The 17,799-nt window shown below is 50.8% G+C and overlaps 5 protein-coding genes across 5 annotated transcripts; 2 read left to right on the forward strand and 3 right to left on the reverse strand.

The window, feature by feature from the left end:
• Positions 1–547: 547 nt before the first annotated feature.
• F4807DRAFT_406042 (uncharacterized protein) lies at positions 548–3,267 on the forward strand (the record flags this gene model as incomplete). The annotated part of the gene is made up of 1 exon (XM_047996260.1): positions 548–3,267. A coding segment is annotated over exon 1 (2,669 nt), but the record flags the coding sequence as incomplete, so codon positions are not given.
• Positions 3,268–4,226: 959 nt separating this feature from the next.
• Positions 4,227–5,246, reverse strand: F4807DRAFT_455589 (regulator of volume decrease after cellular swelling-domain-containing protein; the record flags this gene model as incomplete). Its single annotated transcript, XM_048000756.1, has 2 exons — positions 4,227–4,862; positions 4,941–5,246. 2 exons carry the CDS (start codon positions 5,244–5,246, stop codon positions 4,227–4,229), a joined length of 942 nt encoding a protein of 313 aa, XP_047859658.1.
• Positions 5,247–5,656: 410 nt separating this feature from the next.
• On the reverse strand, positions 5,657–8,121 carry F4807DRAFT_21982 (uncharacterized protein; the record flags this gene model as incomplete). Its single annotated transcript, XM_047994044.1, has 4 exons — positions 5,657–6,156; positions 6,221–7,714; positions 7,772–7,956; positions 8,018–8,121. Coding segments are annotated over 4 exons (2,013 nt in total), but the record flags the coding sequence as incomplete, so codon positions are not given.
• Positions 8,122–11,064: 2,943 nt separating this feature from the next.
• On the reverse strand, positions 11,065–12,937 carry F4807DRAFT_449405 (amino acid permease/ SLC12A domain-containing protein; the record flags this gene model as incomplete). Its single annotated transcript, XM_048000020.1, has 3 exons — positions 11,065–12,289; positions 12,460–12,520; positions 12,592–12,937. The coding sequence occupies 3 exons, from the start codon at positions 12,935–12,937 to the stop codon at positions 11,065–11,067; spliced, it is 1,632 nt and encodes a 543-aa protein (XP_047859660.1).
• Positions 12,938–14,764: 1,827 nt separating this feature from the next.
• Positions 14,765–17,651, forward strand: F4807DRAFT_406052 (3-phytase). The gene is made up of 2 exons (XM_047996261.1): positions 14,765–16,698; positions 16,751–17,651. The coding sequence occupies exons 1-2, from the start codon at positions 15,209–15,211 to the stop codon at positions 17,505–17,507; spliced, it is 2,247 nt and encodes a 748-aa protein (XP_047859661.1). The 5' UTR covers positions 14,765–15,208; the 3' UTR covers positions 17,508–17,651.
• The last annotated feature ends 148 nt before the right edge of the window (positions 17,652–17,799 follow it).

The raw sequence follows: 17,799 nt of genomic DNA on the forward strand, positions 1-17,799 counted from the left end.
GGCGTGATGGTTTCGTACTACCTTGGTGTAGTACTGCTGAATGGGTTTAAAAGCTAACGCCTCTAGTAGAGTATATCATGAACTATCGTAATCTTAATCGTCTTGCTTACCTAGGTAGGTGTGGAATAAGTAGGATACCAGTGCATCTTCCCCCAATTTCTTGTCTCGGAAGCCTGGGATGACACTGTTGCCGGCTGGAATGCGAGGAGTCACCCGAGCACACTCAGCACGCACACCGAGATAGCAACGCATTCCAACGTGAAATTTGAGGCCTCTGATGACGCATTCCGAGAGCGTAGATTGTGTTTACCGCCGGGATTGTGTTTTGTTTTGCGAGTTATCCTCATCTATTCGCATCGTGCTTCTTTTCTCCCGTCTCATTTCCAACAAACGTTACTGCATCTAAGTAAGACTGATGTGAAAGTTCACGACGTCCTCGCTCCTTCGGGATTATTATACGATTCGCCAAATAGCATGATAGCAAGCCGTCGACACCGATATATTTCAGAATACGCTTTGTTCTGAGTACGAGCACGCACGCCGGGAATAGGGAACCATAACTTAGGATTATACAGCTACGGAATATACACAACACACAATGTCCAACAACACAAGGAGAGAAGTTGCCTCCCCCTCCGATGCCATCCTCTCAACAGGCGCCATAGCCGGGATCGCCATCGGCGGCGCCGCAGTCCTGTTCTTCGTCGTCGCGGGGATCCTCGTCAAGCTCGCGCGGCGAACAACGCGGCGTCGCAAGTCCAACTCGGCCTTCGGCAACACCGTCGAATCCGGCGTCGTAGAGGTGCCCGGGCCCAACCGGCTGCGCAAGAGGAGCATCATCGGCCAGGTGACCAAGTACGACAAGGACGACGCCAACGACGAGGACGTTCTGCCCGAGGAGAGCAGCCGCTCGAGCTTCACGGCGGTGTCGCCGACGCGGACTCGGCAGGGCAGCCTGAGCTTTATCGGGGACGAGAGCAGGAACGGGAGCCGGCGCGGCAGCGTGGAGACGGCGAACCAGAGCCAGATCACGCTGGGCAAGTCGCGGGACCCGGAGAAGCAGCGCGGGTATGGCGTGTACACGCACCGGCGCAAGACGTCGTGGATCGACGAGGACGCGCTGCACGGGCCGACCATCACGTCGCCCCAGCGCACGAAGCTGAAGCACAGGCGCATGGTGAGCTGGTTCGACGGCGGGCTCAGCCGCTCACTTAGCAGGCTATCGACTAGGAGCGGGATGGGCGAGATTAGTCCCACGCTTCCTTGCACGGATACGCCTCCGGGAGCGGGACAGCATTACGAATCGCCTGTCGAGAGTCCCGCCGAGAAGAGCGCCAGAGAGGCCCAACAGGGGGCTCGCTTTTCTTATACGACGACGCCGAGTCCAAACCGGCAGCAACAGCAGCAGCAACAGATGTACCCCAGTCCTCAGAGATCGTACGGCCCCACCAACCTGGTTAGTCCTGGTTCCGGATCTAATAACCCGGCTCAGTCACCGCCGGATATTGTCCACAACCCGAGATACAGGAACAGAGTCTCGTTCCAGGCGGCGCAGCAGTTGGCAGGCACATCACGTCTGCCTGCTCCGTCCAACGGCCAGCAGGGACAGACGCGAGGACGGCCGATATTAGATCACAGCGCCACGGACACGGAATTGACAGAGATACTGCGCATGACCGCCGAAAGGCTCCAGGATGGACTCAGGAGCGAGAGACGGCAGACCCTAATGACGCCGTATATGCCATATACACCATACTCCACCGGAAGACCGATGAACGGCCAGTATTATCACGATGGCAAACCGATAGACTACAGTTACGACCCGACAAATAGCGGAGACGTAAGTCCCGTTAAGAGCCACAAGAGCGCGCCGGCGACGATGTCGTACGCGGAGCTAGAAGGCTGCACCCCCAAGAACCAATCTCCGCAACGGCAGATGCAGACGCCGAGACACTCGCGACAGCCATCCCACAACCCGCGGATGTCGCAACAATCAATGGTATCTGAGCCAGACAGCCTCGTGGCTCCCAGGCGGGAATCGCTCAGCGAAGTACGGACCGCGCTATCCAGTCCGAGCCGCGTCACCAGGTCCAATGAACCGACCCCTAGTCCGCAAGGACAGAAGCAACAACAGTCCCGTCCATTTTCCAACGGGAGCACCATGTCGTCCGCCCTATCCACACTTTACAGCATGGAAGAGGGGTCGATCCGCAGCCCACCGGCCGCGGATTTAGTTTTCGGGAGCAGCCCAGCGCACACGCCTCGACGCACTCCGGAGAAAGTGCTCTCGGCGTTCGGCATGCTTAGGTCAAACCGCAACTCGGGAGCGACAGACGTAGCAAAGAGCCCCACGCGCAAATTCGACGACGACGACATCCCGTCGCCCCTACGCATCCGCCGAGGCACCCTCGGCGGCACAGTCGTCCCCAACAACACGCCCGCCTCACGCCCTGCATCGCGACAGAACGGGAAATCCGTAGACCTGCCCAAGAGCAGCAGGTCCACATTCATGGTGCACGCGCCGAGCGAGAAAGACGACCCGTTCACCGTCGTCGCAGAAGCGACGCCGCGGAACCCGGCTCGCCTGTCGAAAGTGTTCTCCCCGCTGCCCGTGGACTTCCCGAAGAGGAGGAGGAAGTCGGATCCGAAGCACTCCATCTCTTCTTCCTCTTCTTCCTCGCCCGGCACCCGGAACCCGTCGCAGGAGAGCCAGTTCGACAAGACGCCGACGCCGTCGCCGGCTCGTAGGACCGCGATGCCGTCGCCTAGGTCCATCCTCAACTCTCCTAGCAACCCGCGGCGCGCGCCCAGCCCCACCGTGTCCGAGGCCGGATTGTCGTCCGTGTACGATAGCTACACGTACGCGCACGGGGAGTCGCAGGAGGGCGACGGGGACAGGACGCCGCGGTGCTCGGGCCCGGGCTCGCCCTCGCAGTTCAGTAGCCAGATTCCGACATCGTCGTCAGGCCGCGAATCACGCGTCGGATTCCGCATCCCGAGCTACGAGAGCGCGATCGAGAAGATCCGACCACACCCAAGTCCCAAGTCGGCGCCACAACAACAATCACAACAACCACAACAGCCTACACTAACAACGACGACGACGGTAATAATGGCCCCTCTGCCAGGCTCTCCCCTAAAGCCGCGGCGCAGCATGCCGTCGGACGGGTCGCTGTACTCGCAGGACCAGGACCACCAGGACGATAACGGGGACCGAGTGCCGCCGATGCGGTCGCTGACGGCGGCGAAGCGCGGCAAGAGCGTGCGGATGTCGGCGGCGATCACGGAGCTGCGGCGCATGAACAGCCAGGTCAGCGTCCTGAGCGACCAGAGCACGGCCAGCGCCACGGTGCCGCTCATGCGCGGCGGCGGGTTCAGTCCCGGGCGCCAGGGCGGCGGGGGCAGGAATTATCTCGCGCTCGGGGGCGCGCTGAAGGGTGGTGCGGAGGAGAATCGGGGTGCGGGTGCGGGTGCGGGGGCGGGGTTGAGGAGGAGCGTCCGGGGGCCAAGGGATAGGGAAAGGGATAGTCCGGTGCGGAGCGCGAGCGTGTCGAGGGCGCGGAGGGGGACGGTTGTGCTGCAGGGGGGCTTGGACGCGGTGAAGAGCGGTGGCGGGAAGGTGGGGGGTAGTCCTGCGAAGTACGCTGAACGGCTCCGGACTCATGCTACGAAGTTGAGGCGCGAAGAGACGACGGTTAAGAGGGCGAGTGTGGAAAGCTTATACGATACGGAGGGTTTTCTGAAGGATTAGTTAGGACGTGGTTGTGTTACTACTACCTTTCTAAGAGGAGGGGTGTATTTTTCTTTTCTTTTGTCGTGTAAACAGTTTGCCTGATACCTTTTATCTTCGTTATATATTTGTTGTTAACTTACCTAGCCCGTCTAGGGCATCCTAGTATAGTCTTTCAGGAGTACGGAGGAGTTGGCCGTATTAGGGTCTCATGTACACCACCGGGGTCTCGAATTACTTGATTATGGGAGTTTATGGGTCCACTTTATTAATCGAGCTTCTCTGGGTATCTAACATCGGCTGATAATAAGTAAAGAAACATAATTTCTAGGTGGGAAACTGGTTATTAGACTCACTGTGGTAAGAAACCCAGTTCATGTGAATTACTAGGCAAATGTATTCCATTGATATACAGGTGCCTCAAGGCCCGCGAGACGGACCGACCGTGGCCTCTCCCTGGGGATGAGGGCATGATCTGCTACATAACACGGTTCGTTCATTCGGTTCGTGGACGTTTCAAGTCAACGTCATCGCCGTTTACTTGACCGTCCGCACCGTCTCCCTCCACTTCGTCACGCCCTCGGACACGGCCTGCTCCATCTCCAAGCTCACCACTTCCACCATTCTCTCCGATCCAGTTGCCGTCTCCATCGAAGTATTGATTGACGTTCTCGGCGGTGATCCAACCAGAGCTTCCCGGCATTGGGGGTGGGAGACCGCCATTGACATCCCCTCGAAAAGCACCGGGTAACCCTTCTATGGCTTCGCCCTCAACATTTCCTTCAAAGACGATACGATCGAAACTGTCTTCTCCTTCGTCCTCTTCCTCTTCGTCCTGGGGATCGGGATGCAAGTTAGAGCACGCAGATACCTGGTTAAACAAAGCAGTAGCCCTTTCGCTATTCACAGGATCAACGACCGAAGTCTCCGTAGAGGATGCCTTGAAGGGGATAAGGGTGAGTTCAATGGGATCAAAGCTTTGATCATCCTCTTCTCCCGATCCTGGAAAATCGATCTGCATGTAGACTCCAATGAACTTGAATGAAGCATCATCAGGTCTCTCCGCGTGGCGGAAGTTCTTTATTGCGTGGAGCGTGATAGCAGGGTATGGTATCTCGATGCCAGCTCCGCTCTTATGAGAAAACAGTGTCAGCTTACTATAGATATTATGTTAGTTGACACTCCATCCGAATGAGAATATGAATTGTACTCGCTTCGACGCAACGAATACCTCGACTTTCTCCTCACGCAAGTGTTGCCCGCCGTTGTTTTCGAGCGCATAGGACTCCGGTGGGGAAGGGCTTAGTGGCGTATTGGCGTCATCAGGTGGCTTGGAGAAGATATACAAGAGATCATGTTGTTCTGCCGAGACCCACGCCTTCACATTCTCGTCGTGGTAGTATAGAATTGGCTTTCCGTCGAAGAATGTTTCCGGAGTTTGAGCTTGGTACTCACTCAACGGCTGAAAGTCGTCGTCCAGCGAAGGACAAGTTCTGATGACGGTTGGAGGTAACATGGCTGTGTTACTAACTACGTATGATGACTACGAATGAATCGGAAATCTTCTTCAAATGTAATATGTCAGAGGAGAGCAGCGGAGGTTGAGGTTAGAAGATTTGGGTATCAGAAAAAACTTCTCCCTTTCTTAGTTTAAGGTGAAGTAAGGTGTGATCATTGCCTAAGGTTATTATTTTTGCCCGAGTTTAGGAGGGGTCTTTTTGCCTTTTTTACCAGCTACAAGGAAAAAATCTTGGCCGTTTTAGTACGTTTTCCACCATACAAAATCCCCATACAAATCAAAGTACTCTAAAAGGAAGGGTCCGTGCGCAAGTACGAGCTGGTATTTTTAATCAATTATGTAACCTCATAAAAGATTGTCATATAATGATTATAGAGTTATTCTAGAAGCCGTTGAAAGACTGAGTCGAATGATGCTAGTTGCACTATTCTACAAGACTTTGACATCGACTAATTCGTGGTTGAAATAATTACCTACTCTTGATTATTCTCAGATCCTTGAAAGTAAGGCTAAGCAAAAAGATTAGGTGGTCTATGCATTAGAATATCTAGAGGACTTGCTTAGTAAGCTGGTCAACACCGGCAGAATAACAGTTGCTGCAATAACCTCATCTCACACATTCTAGTCCTCGTAAAAAACTGGTTTCTGCACTCGCCCACTGCCACTGCAATAATTATTCACTCGTCCTCGCTATCCTCATAATCATCACTTTCGTCGCCTTCGTCAATGTCGTCGCTATCGCTGTCTTCGCCGTCACATATTGGACAGTGGGGTGGTAAGTCAATATCTTCTATTGAGCTTGCATCGTCGTCATCGTCATCATTGCCCATCGATGCTTCCCGGGTATTGTACCTCAACAAGCCAAAATCTTCCCCGAGCAACTTCAGAACTCTTTCAGAAAGTATATCTGGAAAAGAATAATATTAATAAAAGATTGCGCCTTTCTTGATTTCTGCAGTGGTTGAACTTACGTGTCTGTACGTTTCTCAATTCTCGGCCCATCTCATTTACGAGTTCAGTGTTTACAGAGTAGAGCTCAGATATACGCCGTCGCCAGTAACCCCAGAGGAAAGTCTCCAATGCTCTGGGAGACGGCTCCATCGTTTTTAGCTTTTCAGTGAAGTCTTTCATTAGCAATTCCAAAGTCTGGGCGTTCTCTTGCTCCAAATCATCTGCCAGAGTTCTCTTAACTCCCCTTTGGTCCCTATGAGCGAGAACAATTTTCTCTTTGCAATAAGCATACTCAATGTCCTCTGTTACTATATGGCAGCTCCTCTTTGATAAGTCCACTCGACTCAGAACACAACAAGTATGCTTCATGTCGAGGGCTTCGAAGGTAATGAACCGCAGAAATTCAAGTAGTAGTGATGACGGTCCGTTCTCTCTCATGCTAAACATGCTGTCGTTGTGAAAGAGAAGATGCCTTATTTGTCTAGAAATGAGACTGTAACATCCCCCATATTCAAGGTTCATGCCACGTGCAGCATGCGCTTTCCACAAAGACATAAGGGGGGAACATCCCTTGCCGTCAATACTACACCAACAAACACACTCGTCCCTCATTTCGACCCGGGAGAATCGTTTCATTATTTCCCATCCCATTGGAGGCTGAGGATCATAATAAGCCAGAGACATGATATATGTTGCACCAAACATGCTAGCAATGGAATGCCAACCAGTAGCATGTACATTCAGCCCCAGCCTCAAAGGGTCCTCTGCTTTTTGATCGAGCAGCCCTTGCTCGCACATCCATAGAAATGCTGACAGCGTATCCTGGCGTTCCCAATTATAGTGTCTCCAGATCATGGCTGGAGTTAATCCTGTGCTATCGTGCGCAGCACAGTCTTGGAATCCCTCTTTGAAGAACGCTGGGAAGACCTTAATCGGACACAATGGGATATGATAGATAGTTTCGTATGACTGTGAAACCCTGAGGCATGGATGGAAAGAGACACCAGCAAGATCTAAATCCCGACAGAGATCTGCTGCAATACAATCTGGAACGTAGGATGGGTCCGCGTGTCGGGGGATCCTAAGTTCTTGCTCGGCCAACCTGAGTAGATTCCGTCTCCTCTCAGCTAGGTTGGAAGCAATCACCGAGACCACTTCGCTCGACAGATTTTTCAGATTCATATCATTGAAAAATGGGCGAAACCACCTATACGCATCCCATTGACAGTCTGCTTTCATAAGGATATCCACTGATTCAGCCCAATTATACCAACTGGCCCTCGAAACAGGTGTCCGATGATAAGGAGAATCGCCTACAAGATCGATCAAACTTTTAGCTTTTGTTTTGAGTAAAGCCTGCAATCCCTCTGGCCAGGATGCACATAGCTGGAGAGTTGTGAGGCCTAATATCCTCGCCATTGGCGCCTCAGGATCGCGCAATATAATTTCTTCCAGGTCTATGAGGGATCGAGATAATATTGCACCAGCAATTGGATGAATATCCATTGCTACTACTAGATGTAAGTATATTTAGCAAAGTTCGGGATTCTCCTTAGACATGTGTAGCTTACCGTCAATGAGTTCTGGAAAATGTGCCAAAATACTAGGCCAATCGTATCTGTAATCAAAGGGGCGTATTACTAAATTGAAGTCGATCTCCATTATTGTCGCAAGGCTCGAGACCATGCGCTGATAATTTGTCCAATTATCTGGAAGTGCAGAATGACCCAAGTAATAAATAAGGAGTTGAAATTTGCTAGACAGGTTATAATATGTTAATAGAATGAATATAAATGATACCAAAAAGTCAGACTTGCATTTTCTCGCCGTCGACTCGTACAAGCTTTGCCAAATCACACAACAGCTGTATGAACACTGTCGCGATTGAGTCAATGGCCAATATCTGTTCGAGACTAAAACTCGTTGTGTCCAACAGAATCTACGTGATTATCAGTATTGGTTCGCAGAAACTTCCAAGGTTTTTTTTCTTGGGGTATCATTACATCGAGGTGATTTCGGCCATATTCGTCTCGATCATTTGGCGATATTTTCCTTTCTCTATACAGCGAGAAAAGTTCACACCGAAAATCGTGGAATATCTGAATGAGAACTTCGGGTGGTTTTGAATCTGAACGAGAAATTATCGACTCAGATAACGCATCAACACTTCGGTAGAATGGGCTGTTTTTCCTCGGAACGAAATTCTTCAATCGTATCGAGATTCCTGGATTGTTGCTTCCTATTGCGAGTGCGATAGAAGTTTGAATTGCACTTGCGAATAGCCATTTCATCTTCAGCGAAAGCTGCATCTCCATAGTTCTCTCTATCTTACGATCAATTCCATAGAATATGCAGCCCGGGCGATGTTTTTCTGTCGTCCGCTGAAAACGTCGAATTCTGACACCGCAGAAAGTATTCGTGTAGGTGACCGCGTGACTCGCCAGCTGACAGTCGCAAATCGGTGACACGACTTTGGGACGATTTGTGAGTGCTTTCGTTCCACGAAGACCAACGGCCTCTTGCGGCTTGGAAGGACTCGAGCGCAGTGAAGATATCTGCCCCACAGGACTGCACTCGCTCCCTTTTGGACTTCGTTCTGCAAACTGATAAATTTGAAATCAGCCCATCAGTACTCAATGAGAATAATTTATTAAGTGTATCATACCGTTCTTACCGATATCTTTTCATCGAACAGCTGTGAGAACATGTCATACAGTTCTTGCTTTGATGGAATGGGAGTGGTCTGCAACGACTGGATTTGCGTGGAGATATCCCTAAATCCGCTATTTTGGATACGGAACTCATCTCGCAGATTTTCAACAGTGGTTTCAATTGTAGTGGTTTTACGGGCATGGTCCACTGTATATCTCCTAGAAGCACAAGATTAGCAATAGGTACTTGAAGGAATGAGTGGTAATTATTCGTACAGTAATGTCGTGGTGATAGCCAAGTTCAAGTGTTCCAGCAACCTCTGTAGGGTCTGGCGAAGCGAGTTCATCTGTCTTTCGCGGAAAGGGTATATAATAGAGTGTCCGGTGTCTTTTATTTTTCCCTTTAATGAGGTCGATGAGGTCGAAGTATTCTTCAGTTCCTCCAGAAGCTGACGTAGCTCTTCTAGTTCCAGCTTGCTGCCTTTGAGGCATTCTTGAATAACATCAATATTAACCGAGGACAGGATGATTTCCAATGAGCTATGTACTGATGATAATGTTTCGATCTCTTTTTTACAGCTCTTTATTTCCTGTTCTCTTCCTTTGATGGAACTCAGGTACCAAGTAAGGCCCTTGAGGACCTCTAGCCCAAGAGACACAACGCCAACCGCAGATCCCGCTACAGAGAATGGGTCTAACATATCGTAGGATGTTCCAGCGCTGTCATAACCAGCCTTGCAACGATGAAGCGGGAAAGTAAGCAATTGAAAAAAAAGCCCAGATTTTGAAGGGGCCCCAAGGCATATATGCATCTCCAAACTTGTGAATGGAAGGACTGCGCCACCATCCACCCTCTATTCCATAGGTAAATATCTACCTATACAGATGTGTTATGATTTGATGCTGATAGTTGAGCTACTGTGACACAAGATGTGTGCCTACCTGTCAGACTAAGGCTTTTTCATGCGGCCTCACCGATTTTAAAAGTATTGTTTTAACTGGTAGTTGTCCCATGCTAGGTATTAATAGGAGGCAGAATACTCCTAAGGGTTCAAGGCAGAACAGCTATAAACCCATATACCATTCTCTATGTGTCTAGCCTGGCTGGCAACGACTGCCAGTCAAATGGATAACTTAGTACGAAACTTATTGGATATGAAACTCTTGGCCTAAGCGCTTGGGTAAAGGTCATAGTAAGTACTCACTTGTTAAGAAAATAGAAAGAAATATCATTAATTGTGCCATTTGTCGTCTTCGGTATTATGTTATGAGTGCAATGTGTGACATATTTCAATAAGGAACGAAAGGCATTAAATCCGACGTTACAGTCTTCTACCGAGTTAGGTGAATTTGGTTCCTGCGCGGGATAGATTGGCCTTCTAAAGCCATTCCATTTTCTGTAGGGGATCTTAGATAGGAAAACGGTAAAATATCGACGCCCGGAACCGAGCTCCTGCCATGGAAATGCCTGTGTCGGAACCTCTTGATCTCCGCTGTGGTCCTAAATGTTCGATGATATCCATTGCCATGGCGGTTAAATACGCCGTTCATCCACCGCATTGTATTCTAACTATTGTTCTTACCTAATGTAGCTCTAGGCATATATCAAGATATGAGATCTACAACTAGGTTCTCCGCATTGCACTAGTTCTTCACTAATACAGCTCGGACTATCATGTTACCATGTGTGACTGTAAAAGGGGTGATCTACGAAAGAATATCGTGGTAATCTCAATTATTTTTCTTGGGCATCACAAGCATCAATACCCACCTAACCTAGGTATACAGATAGAGTATTATTAACAACGAAAGGGTTATCCTGCACCAATGAGGCTAGTATTACTATATTTAATAAATTCACACCTCAAATCGATCGGGGACAACCAAGACGTCAAAGTACAGTGTCCGACGGAGGGACGAACCGTTTCAACAACGTTTAATGAACACATCAAGTCTAGAACGGACTTCTCAGCAAAGATATCACCTACTAAAACAGAGCGGTGTAATTTACTTTAGTACTTTTTTAATTAATATTTGCGTTGCAGTGTAGGCAGTGTAGGTAAATAATGCCTAACATATACAGCCCAAACACCGCCACTCGTTAGTACCCGATTCAACCTTATGTACACGGGTGGCCTTGCGCCTTACACACGTAGTACCTACCTACCTACCTACCTACCTACCTCCTCAACCAGGGAACAGCCACGCACGACCTAATTGAGAACAGCGCCGATGACCTTCTTCGCCTTGCCCAAGGCACCCTTGGCCTCCACCTTCTCGACGTCGGCGCCGTAGAACCTGCGCCCCTCGTCGAGGTTGATGGTGTCGAGGTCGATCCACCAGCGGCCGCGGTAGTACAGCCTGGCGCCGAGCCACATGACGACGATAAGGATGATGGAGATGTAGTTGGCGAAGAAGTTCTCGGCGCTGGGCGCGTCGCCGAGCGGCCAGACCGACAGGTAGAACTGCACGATGATGAGGAGGACGCACATGACGAGGCCCCACCAGGGCCCGTACGGGTAGATCCACGACCGCCACGGCAGCTCCGCGGCCGTGTGCCCCTGCCGCGCCCACGCCGCGCGGAAGCGTATGTGCGACAGGCAGATCATGCCCCAGCCGAAGAGCGTGAACAGCGACGTCAGGTTCGAGAACCACGTGAACACGTCCGACCCGGACTCGCTGACGTTCAGGTACGCGAGCCCGCCGCCGAGGATGAAGGTCGGCACGAGCCCGTACCAGGGGCGGCCCTTCCGGTCCGCGTACTGCATCTTCTTCGGCGCCATCTGCAGGTGCGCCAGGCCCATGGTCGTGCGCGACCCGCCGTAGCCCGAGATGGAGCCCGTCGAGATGACCGAGATGAGGATGATGGCGTTCATGATGTGAGCTAGGGCGGGGAGGCCCGCGTCGAAATAAGCGATGACGAAGGGCGACGCGTTGGTGCCCGATTGGCCGAAGAGGTTCGGATTGTGCGGGTCGACGTTGATGGTGATCATCAGCGATCCGAGCAGGTAAAACAGCGAGAGACGGACCCAGATCGAAGAGACGGCGCGAGGGATGGACTTTCGCGGGTTTGCCGTCTCGGCGGCAACGAGGCCTGAGTTCTCGGACCCGGACATGGCGAAGATACAGGTGGGCATGACGTTCAGGAAGCCCTTGAACCCGTTCGTGAAGGGCTCCTCGTTCCAGTATCGGAATCCCACCGGGCCGTAGCTCGCGCCTCCAGCCGACATGACTATCATGGAGATGATAACAACGAAGATCCAACCAAACTTGATCGTGCTGGCGACAACCTCGATCTCGCCAAACAGATTGACGGCACCGACGTTGATGAGCACGATGACTACGAACCAGATGCTGATCCATGCCGCGACGGGAACGGCGCTTGTCCAGAAATTGATGATTGTGTTGGTAGCTTGTAATTCGTTCGCGATCGTGATACTATATGATTTGCAGATGTGTGCAGTTAGTGACGGAACTCTTCTGACGAGATGGTATGTAACTACAGCCATAGAATAGGTTGGAGGTCCCTGAACAGACTCAGGGGAAGATGATATCTGGTGGGAACGGAATTGTGGAGAAAGGAGAAAGGAGAGACGGGTGATACTAACCAGTACGAGAACCAGTAAGACCAACCCAGAGCAAAAGCAGCAGAGGGGTCGATAAACTTGCCTTCAATCCATTCACGTTAGTTAATGCGTCCAAAACATGTTGATTTAGTAGATAGACAGTGTCAAACTTACCAGTCCATTGCACGAAGGCAGACGGGAGAGGGTACATGCAAGCCATTTCACCGATGGAATGACTGACACACCATATCATCGAGCCGGCGAGACAGTAACCGAGAAATATACCTGCAGGGCCGCCGCTCGCGAGAGATTTGCCGCTTCCGAGCCACAGACCCATGCCGATACTGGAACCGAGAGCGATCATGGTTAAGTGACGGGTGCTGAGGGTTCGTCGGAGCGCGGTCTCGGCGCCGTGGTCGCCGTTGTAGATGTGGTCGGCCATCGGGTTCTGCTTCTCGTGAATGTTATCGCCGCTACCCTGGTAGGCAGGCGTGCCGCGGGGAGAATCATTGACCTCCATGGTCGATCGCGTCGCGTTGGGGGGGATAGCTGACGATTCAGGCTGAAGATTGGGGTTAAGGGGTATGAAAAGCGGAAGCGTGGAAATTTAGGGGAGGAAAGCTTCTAGAAAAGGAAAAGGAAAAAGATTACGAGGCGCGTGTATATGTAGATAGTATGTTAGTTATGTCTGCAGGCTTATCGGTGAGCATTGGGCAGTCGTGACCACCCGTGGCAACGCGAGTGTGTAACTGGCGTGTTAGCCGTTGCTGCGATGATGCAAAGTTGAGTCACCGAGGGACGGCAGGACGGGGAGCATCGATCCCTTATACCCCTTATCTGAAGAAGAAGCCTGAAGAAGCTGAGAATACCACTTATCCCTCTACGGACGGCCCGAAAAGAGTGCGGCCTAATCCGGGTACGGCTCTGGTTGTTATATTAAAGATTGGAGAGCGTATGGCAGAGCGTGTTGCAGAGCAGGTTCGAAGTTGGAGCTGAACTCTGGGGCTGATAAGAGAAGCCTGTCCTGTCTCAGGCTAGATACGCGATTGGTAATATTCCACGAGCATGCAGTACTTAGTACGCAAATCTCTATAAAGTTGTTATTTCCATATCTAGGTAAGTTGGTGTGTTATGGTATACGGATCGACCGGAGAATTGTCGTACAATATATCGACTGGACATTTCCAGCAGTCGGCGTCTTGATGGACTGATAGACTGCGTTCAGACGTCGAATAACGACTGTCCATAGGTAAGATGTTGCAATATGTGCCGGTACTTAAAAAATGAACGTGTTAACCATCCCGATAGACGTTTACTTGTGCATAGTACATACCCAGTATTGTCACCATTAACCATTACGATGGTACATGTACAACGCCAACCATATTGTGGCACACGACGCCGAAGGATTCTAGATAGCTACGATGATCTTTCTGGGCTAGTTACTTTGAAATCTGCCAGCTCTGATTGATGGGCTGCTGCTATGGCGGATATAGCATGCCACTTTTTATCATCGCTTCCCGGGGGTCATGCCCTGTATAGTCCAACCATTCTATCTGCCTCGTCTATTCGTTGCACAAAGGCTCGTTTTGCCCAACCTATCGAGTTTGTGCTTAGTACCTTGTATCGTTCGTACCTTCGTCAGTCCATGCAAGTTCTAGACTTCATATTTGTCTCGGGAAAAGACGACGGATACTCCGTAGGTTTGCTCGGGTTTCGTTTCAGAGGACCCAGAAGGGCTCAGAAGACTTTTACTGTAGGGTTAAACCCCCAAACCCATATCTCATCCCGCATCCCGATGCGAATGTGTCACTTCCTATTTCAGAAGGCCAACCCCCTGTGCTACCAATCACGATTTGAGAATCCGCGAGGTGAGATAAGCTTTGCAAGTGGATTCCGGGGTTGGTATTGGCTCGGCACGACGGCACCGGGGTTTTGTGGAATTTCTTGGATTTCTTGGGATTCCCAATGACAAGGTGAGCAAGGTGATAGGTTGGCATCGTCGTACTTATCGCCATGCAAACCGTCAAACCTGCGGCTGGGGTACGATACCGAGCAAAAGGACAGGGGATGTGCGATGACGATGTTACCAATCTAACAAATTGTTATCATTTGGAGATAAACAATAAGATTGTTCCATCAATAAAGTCAAAAGGACTCAGGTTAGCGTCTTTTGTACCTATGTAGGCCTTGCATAATACATCTATGGTTTATGTCCAGTATGTTTATGATGTAGATATGAACCATTTATGCATTTGCATATCTACTTAATCCCAGCTGATAGATCTTGCATTCGGCTGGTCCCAGCTGGGCGTAACCCTTGCCGATCTCGTCTTAGTATGTGGGGATATAAAAAGGGGAGCACGTTGCCAATGCTTCACAAGATCCCTCCTCATAATTAAGCTTACTTAATATTCATTACGCGTCCAATAACCTTCGTCGCCGATTTTCTTGCCATAAAAACGGCTGCTTTTCCTTCTAGACCTTGAAAGCCGGCCAGATATTTCTCAACCATGGCCAAATCGGAAGGCGAATTTCGGCGAATCTCTTTAGCTCCTTGGCGTGGAGATGAAGTCACCAACGACGTCGTCGTATATAAGCACGGGCATGTTTCGGGTCTGATTTACACAGGGATGCCTATGGATGAGGTCCCAGAGATACTGTAACGTTCGAACTACCGCATGCGAGAATTGTTTATTTGCGATTGCTTTAAAGCGGACGACGATGGCTGCGCGTAAATTCCCTCATTCTGCGCTCCCTTGCGTTGGAATGCGTAGCCCGTCCCGTCAGCATGAGATCCTTTAGTTTGTTTGCCGCCTCGCTTGCTGCAGGTGTTACCACCGCCGCTGCCGCTGCATTGGAAGCCGACCTGCCGATTTCAGCAAAGTCAGACGAGGTTGATTCTGGCTTCACGGCCGTTGTTTACGATTCTGCGCGCCCTATCCTCGTCGGCAACGACGGTGGTGCTAGTACAGGCGGTTTCCGTACGTTCGATTTAGATAGCGAAACCAACCTGACGGAGACGAGCCACGAGACACCGGGACGAACCAAACTCGTGACGACCGTATACGGTATTGGCGGGAAGGACCTCATTGCGACTATCGCTCAGCCGGATTCGTACTTTCGCCTCTACGATGCAAGCACCTCTGAGCAAATCGGTGAACCACTCGCGCATACCTTGGGCGATTGGTCAGCGCTTTGCCCTTGGAAAAGCCGAAGCAGCGGTGAGCAGTACCTCTACCTGTTCGGCAAGAGTCAAGCAGTGCAGTTTCTCATGAGAGCCCGCAATGGTTCTTACGAAATCGTCGAGATCCAGACATTCGACACGGAAGTCGAAGCTTCTGATTGCGCTGTGTCTCTGTCTGCGCAGTCCGTTTACTTCACGACCAAGGGTAGCTCCAAGGTCTACGCATTTGCGGCAGCTGAAACAACCACGGCGCCTGAAATAAGCGTCTTGGGAGAAGCTGACGACGAAGTAACTGGACTTACCGCCTATCTCGGTACCAACTATGATTACCTTTTGGTTGCCCAGGACGACGTCGTAGCCATCTACAACACTTCATTCACATTACTAGGTTCTACGACAGTTACCGGAGATGATGGCATCGAAGTCAAGGGTCTCAGTGTCTACCAAGCGCCTACAGAGAAATACCCAGCTGGCGCACTAACCTACGCACTTGACTCGGATTCTGGCACAGCGTTTGCTGTCAGTTCTCTGGAATCAGCGTTCAACGAGCTGGGCCTAGACTTAAATACCGCCTACGACCCTCGCCAGAAATCTCTTAACGCTTCTACCCTTATTCGTTCCCAATGCAATCTCAGCGGCTTTTCCCAGACGGGTAACAGTAGCAAGTGCGCGGGTTCATGCTCATGCTTCGCGGGATTTGCCGGAGCGCATTGCGAGGCGTTTACCTGCCGTAACAACTGTTCGGCTCATGGCAAATGCGTCGGAGCGAATGTGTGCGAATGCGACGAGGGATGGGGCGGCCTCTACTGCGCTTTCAAAGTGGTAGAGCCTGTCACCGAGACGGACGCGTACGGCGGCGACGGAGACGACCCGGCGATTTGGATATCGCCAAGCAACGTATCTGAATCGCGTATAATCACGACGACCAAATCCGAAGAAGGCTCTGGGCTCGGTGTGTTCGACCTTAGCGGAAAGATGCTCCAAGTGATAGATGCTGGAGAACCGGATAATGTCGATGTCATATACGGTTTTCAGGCTGGAAACAGGACCATTGATCTGGCATACGCCGCCTGTCGAACAGATAACACTTTGTGGTATGTTCATTTTAACACTATCAACCCTGTTTTCTCAATTAACCTTCAACAGTCTCTTCGAAATCACCTCCAACGGGACTCTACAGACCATTGCTGGTGGTTCTCAACCTACCAAGGATGACTACACGGTGTACGGTAGCTGCGTCTACCGCTCGCAAAAAAGTGGCAAGCAATACCTCTTCGTCAATGCTAAGACCGCTGAGTATCTTCAATACGAGCTATCGTGGGCCGATGGCGCGCTACAAACCACTTTCGTGCGCAACTTCACAGGAGGCGCGGGGGGTCAAGTAGAGGGATGTGTCGCAGACGAACCGAACGGATGGGTTTTCATCAGCGAGGAACCCCACGCTCTCTGGCGCTACGGCGCGGAGCCTGACGACGATGCCAGCAGCGGCTTCCTCATCGACGAGGTTGGTAGCGGCAAAATGTACGCTGATAATGAGGGCGTGACTTTAGTCGAAGGTCCTACAGCAGACCAGGGTTTCATCATCGTCAGTCAGCAAGGTGTCAGCGCGTACAATGTGTATCGTCGCGGAGCTCCTCACGAGTATGTTGAGACGTTTACGATATACGAGAATAAAGCGAAGGGAATAGACGCCGTGACTAACACGGATGGTCTTGCGGCGGTCGGGTCAGCCCTAGGGGATCGGTTCCCTAACGGGTTGGTAGTCGTTCACGATGATGCCAATCAACTACCCGAAGGAGGCACCAGTGATAAGGCAAGCTTCAAGCTGGTCGATCTCAAAGACGTGCTCGGCGAAGCTTTAATGGCGGACGTCGATCTTAATTGGGATCCTAGAGCTTCGTAAGGGTGGTATTTGCGGGAGCTTTGTCGATAGGTATGGATGAATTACTTGTACGGTTTACGAGTTCAAAAATGGAACTAATGTATACACGAATTGCCCTTCACTTCTCGTATATCATTTTAATATATTACCTTTGAATTGCGCGAATTCGAGATGTCTGTCATTGAAATAGAAGTTGTAGGTGATAATGTTGAGTCGCGGCTGTTGCTGGTACAAACCAATGTTGACAGGAATGGCCACATTAATAGGATGTTGAAATGCCGATACCTATGTAGCAGTGGAAGAGTCACTCTGC

The sequence above is a fragment of the Annulohypoxylon truncatum genome, assembly GCF_022578515.1.
Source record: "Annulohypoxylon truncatum strain CBS 140777 unplaced genomic scaffold F4807scaffold_1, whole genome shotgun sequence".
Classification (NCBI taxonomy): Eukaryota; Fungi; Ascomycota; class Sordariomycetes; order Xylariales; family Hypoxylaceae; genus Annulohypoxylon; species Annulohypoxylon truncatum.